The sequence below is a fragment of the Limulus polyphemus genome, unplaced genomic scaffold (assembly GCF_000517525.1).
Source record: "Limulus polyphemus unplaced genomic scaffold, Limulus_polyphemus-2.1.2 Scaffold9026, whole genome shotgun sequence".
In the NCBI taxonomy this organism is placed as follows: domain Eukaryota; kingdom Metazoa; phylum Arthropoda; class Merostomata; order Xiphosura; family Limulidae; genus Limulus; species Limulus polyphemus.
The window spans coordinates 2,651-8,119 of NW_013674636.1; the positions used below are offsets into that span (position 1 = coordinate 2,651).

General features: G+C 32.9%; 1 protein-coding gene and 1 long non-coding RNA gene across 2 annotated transcripts in view; both read left to right on the forward strand.

Moving 5' to 3' along the window:
* The first annotated feature begins 1,918 nt into the window (after positions 1–1,918).
* Positions 1,919–3,598, forward strand: LOC111083313. The gene is made up of 3 exons (XR_002608959.1): positions 1,919–2,030; positions 2,629–2,810; positions 3,492–3,598. It is a non-coding gene; the product is annotated as an uncharacterized LOC111083313 (long non-coding RNA).
* A 1,856-nt stretch (positions 3,599–5,454) lies between these two features.
* The window catches only part of LOC111083314, a 5,579-nt gene continuing 5,564 nt past the window's right edge, over positions 5,455–5,469 (forward strand). The window contains exon 1 of the mRNA XM_022379772.1: positions 5,455–5,461. Within this exon, the coding sequence (XP_022235480.1) occupies positions 5,455–5,461 (7 nt within the window). The remainder of the gene's footprint in view (positions 5,462–5,469) is intronic.

Consider the following 5,469-nt stretch of genomic DNA (forward strand, 5'->3'; position numbering starts at 1 on the left):
TGTATTAAATTTTCCTTCTGTTACTGAAAATCATGATTCTTGATAATAGTGATGGATAATGAAGGCAGAATAACGTACCTTGAAATATTACGTCTTTATAAACATTGTAGCATTTATAGGATTTTGTGTGGGGGGTGTAAAAAGGATTGGTTTGGGGAATGAAAAAATTAACACTTGATTTCATACAAAAAAATCATTAAACATTTAATCCTGATGTATCAGTTGGGGGGGGGGTCCTTTTAAATAGGTAGAAAGATGAATGTTCGTAGAGAAGTTTCCCATGGTGAGGGCGACTCCCAACTGTCCTCTTGCTGGTAAAGACGATGGTTTTAAATGGACAACAAGATGATTATTTTGTTATACACTATTCCCTCCATTCAGTCTGGAAATTACTTTGGGCCAAGCATGATATAACTCCTCTGGTACCTTTCCGCCATATTGATTGGGTTACGTTATTTAGCTAGTATGTTAATTTTGAAACATGTTGAGGTAGTTACTTACTTGAAGTAGTCCAGGAAGGTCTTGCAATCAGAGATGGTGTAAACAAGATGTGGACCAAGTAGGTTCTCCTGTTCAATATTTGGTAGTTAATGGTGTTCGAGGTTGAAATTCTCGGACAGATGCGGAGAGAGGTGTGGCTACAATGGTCTTTACATTTACAAAGTCGTTTTTTATATTCTACTATTGATATTCTTTTCTACCTCATTAATTTCGCTGCTTCAGTTTTATGTACTTCTTTCATGGTGTTCCAATCTCTTTGTACACCTATAATAACTTTTCGATTTTGTCTTAAATTAAATTTAGTTCTGTAATAGCTTTTTGATCTTGTCTTAAATTAAATTTAGTTCTTAATTGTTTATTACATTTTACGCCTTTCTGTTCACTTTTCTCTTAAATTCCTGACTTCCCGTCTCTTTCTTCTTGCTGTTCTTTTAATATTCTACCTTTTTTCTTGGTTACCTTTCTACTGTTTCATAATTTCCAACAAATTTTCAATCTCGCTCCGAGTACATTTCGTTATTCTTAGCATCTAATCTTGTTTCTTTTATTTTTTATCCAAACAACCCCACTTCTAACACCAGTGTTGTAATAGTTTGTATTGTTGGGTGGGTAAAGATAATGCAACGTCAACTATTGTATTGATATTAGTGTATAACTAGATATCTTGTATTGATATCAGTATATACACACATCTATTGTGTTATACATATACATCTACGAATGCCATACTGGAGACCCATGTACATGATATAATGATGCTCATTTCGTATCTATTTCAGATATTTGAGCTTTGATAATCTAGTAACAGGGGTTGTTTTTATTAACTTAGAAGTGTTTTCTATTTCATTTTATTTTATTAGTTGCTGTTTTTTGGAACATCATATAAAACAATGAATATTTTGTTTATATTTTATTAGGTGCTGTTTTTTGGAACATCATATAAAACAATGAATATTTTGTTTATATTTTATTAGGTGCTGTTTTTGGAACATCATATAAAACAATGAATATTTTGTTTATATTTTATTAGGTGCTGTTTTTTGGAACATCATATAAAACAATGAATATTTTGTTTTTATTTTCGTCACTTCTTCTTCTTCTTCACTCCTTCTCTTGTCAAAATGAAGATGACAAAGGTCGCGGAGTTTATAGAGAAGAATATACTTTTCCTAGTGGTTTACTAACCGAAGATACTTTTTTAAAAAAGACAACTAACGAAACAAGTGAAGCTGATTACTTGCATCCAGTTCCCGTTAGGCGGCGCCAAAGAAAACGTCTTCTTGTTCAAAAATCGTCTGCCGAGACCATTTCTCCTGATCTTCCCAAGCCAAGAGAAATCAAGCCATCACAAGAGACCTCGGCCAAACAAGGCTCTCAGAACCCACCACAACACATAGACGTGACTCCACGAGGAAATCACAGACAAGTAGATAGAAATTACGAGAACTTGTCAGGGCAACACACTGAAAAGCCTAGACATCATAGACAACACTTGGAAAGTGAAGGATATGATGGGAAATATTTTTACAGTAAATGTTTTTATTTTATTTTTATCTAATCTTATGTCTTCCATCAGTAAAATTATTATAACAATAAAATATAAAATCCTATTAAAATGATGTTAAAATAACACCTACAACATTCTATTAAACTGGTGTTACAATAACACCTGTAATACTGTATTAAAGTGGTGATACAATAACACCTGTAAAACTGTATTAAAGTGGTGTTACAAGAAAACCTATAACACTGTATTAAACTGATGATACAATAACACCTGTAATACTGTATTACAGTGTTGTTACAAGAACCCCTATAACACTGTATTAAACTGATGATACAATAACACTGCATTAATACGGTGACACCATAACACCTACGAACCAATGCATTCTAATTATTAAAAGTAAGAACGCTATATTAGATTACCAAGGTTGATTTCTGGTTCTAATATATGTAGTAGCTTTCTTTGAATAGAAGTAAATATTAACTTTCATCTCCATGAAATGTGTTTTATAAAACTGAAAAAAACAGTATCGTTGGGTTCAACAAAGGCCCTATTATGGGGATTAGGGTTAAGAACTAAGCCTAGCGAGTAGCGCATTGTTTATGTCAGTCTTTTCCCAGTTTCTTTAGACTGTGATGCAACTGCCATGACCGTCACTGCCCGTAGTCCAGATCCCTTTCGCGGAAGAATTTTCATCAAGGATCATGGTCAAAAACCTGGTTGCCAGATGACCGGAGGAGGCGCGTTTGAGGGTTCACTGAGCATACCTTACAACAATCCAAATTGTGGTGTGGTTGATTTGGTGAGTTATTCATATTCTTATTTTTTTATTGCTATTGATCTTACCGTTATAGTGATTAAACATGCTGACCAATACAATAAATCTATAATGAGATGGGGACTATTTGGAGACTGGTTTCATTGTTGCAATTCCCATTGTTAACTTTGATTTATTTTTTAGTTTTGTTTTTTGTTACGTATTTGTATTTATATTATTTTATAACAATACTGACAGGTCTTTATTGTTTTAATTATTAAGTGTTTATTCTTGTAATTTTAATCGTTAATAATGCTCTTTTATTATTCTTAAAAAGTCAAAGTACACTTTAGTTGTTCGCTTTTCTATTTCATGTTTCAAAAATACCTTTAGTCTAGGCCCTAAATAATTGATGTTTCAGGCTCAGTTCCATCATTTCAAAGTCTTGCGTTAAGTACGTCTTTTCCTTCTTCTTTAAATCGAATATTGAGGAGTAACAGTGGTTCTTCCACGTACTGTATAGGCGTGGTCTACATATTCATTCTATACGCCAAAGTCCTCGCTAAGCCTTTAGTTTACCGAGAAAAAAGTAAACAAATATTTGAAAGTGTGACAAAGTTGATTAATGGTTGAACTTTTAAACTTTTTACAAACGGTTTCTAATTAAAACACATATAGGTGTTTATTTCTGGTACACAATTATTACCATTGTTACTGGTTTCCCAGGGTAACGGTACCTTGATGACAAAGGTTGTCATCCAACGTCACTCACATATTATGATGAAGGACGACGTGTCTTACAAGTTGTTATGCTCTTTTGACACCAAAGATACTATCGTAACCAACAGCATAGCTGTAGAGTAAGTTGCTACCGCCATCTGGCGATTATTGTTTATTGTATTTAATATATGTTATTATAAAGGGAAGAAAGTCCAGCTTGTTAGAAAGACAAATTAGGTAAAAAAAATTACCTAGGAAGTAACCTGTACATTAGAAAAGAATAATGCTGGTTAGTCCTAAGATCTTATTTTTATATTAATAGAAGTTATTATTTAATTTTATTGAAACTTTTAAAGCATGTTATAACTACATTTTTGTATATAATCGCAATTTTGTTTACATTGTAAATTATCGATATATAATTTAAAATGGTAACTGATACAAACCTTTATACAGTATTTTTCAATGAACTGATCACGTTTTAATCATAATGGTTATTAATTCGTAGGCATCTCGAGTGGTCACGGTCTTTAATTAATTAATAAGATGATTTAATAGAAGTTTTATTAATTGTTTTATTCAGTCTCATTCTTCCTTAAACAAGTAAGATTTAACTTAAATATTTTCAGTGGTTATTTCAGTTTTTACTTATTTATTGTATCTAATGCCACGCTTCTTAAACCAATCAAAAACCAGAACCACGCCTTTAGCAGAAATAAATATATCATTCTATAGCAGACTGTGGTGACATTAAATATCATTATATTTTACCATTTGATCATTATAGGACATATCTTTAGTCAGACATACTCAGTTATTAGTTCTCTAAATTTCTTTGTAGGTGTTTTGCATAAGTTGCGACATCTATAGTTATAAAAGTGTCTGTTTGAATGCCCATATCGAAAATTTTCAAACTTCCTGGTCTCTGATTATCAAGAAACTTCCAGGGGTTCTTTTGCTCCACAAGGGTTCTAAAGTTCCTCAATTTATCAATTTTTACGATTGTAACAGCCATTTTAAATGAAGTTTCTAAATAACAATAAGTTTCATTTTAAATTTGTTTTTCATTTAAGACAAGAATTAATAGAGCGACCAGGGGAGATTGTTTGTTTGTTGTTAAGCGCAAAGCAACACAGTGGACTATCTCTGCTGTGCCCACCACTGGTATCGAAACCCGGTTTTTAGCGTTATAAGCCTGCAGACTTACCGCTGCAGGTTTATAATAATAATTATAATAAAACTTGTCTTCTAGTGGGCGAACTCTAATAGACCAAAGTTCATCTCATCTTGATTTCCTGTCCCTTATTAATTCACAAACTGAAATACACGTCAACTAACGGAGAATGTTGAAAGTTAATTAAAACAGTGTAAGTTTAACAGCAATCATATATTTCAAAGTAATAACTTGAACATAAACTTTATCTCAAAATTTAAAAATTATAACAAAGCTTCTTCTTAAACAACATTTGCAGCCTGCTTTCCATCTACCAACAAATAAAGATTTTGGGATGATCCCACCCTACATATTATAGACCTGATCCCACCCTTGAACACCCTATATCTCATAGACCTGATCCCACCCTACATATTATAGACCTGATCCCACCCTTGTACACCCTATATCTCATTGACCATGAGAAAAGCATGGTTGTTTGAGAAACGATCCAGCAACCATCATACTTTGACCTTGAATTCCTTTAGAATATTCAACATTGTCTAAAGCGCCAACCTGCCAAGATAAGTTTCCTCACAAGTAGTTTCGAACTAGAATTATTTAAAAACTTCCACACTGTGAAGGACATGAATACTTGGGATTTTGCAAGTTACGTAGCTTTTGATTTAAGAATTCAAATATGATATTGTTGCGTCAGCGAGTCACATGACTAGTGTGACGCCACGTTTCTAGAACTATCCCGTATCTTGGCGAATGCTCTAGTATTTACTAGATAGAGGGTGGACTGGTATATAAATGAAGGGTGACAAC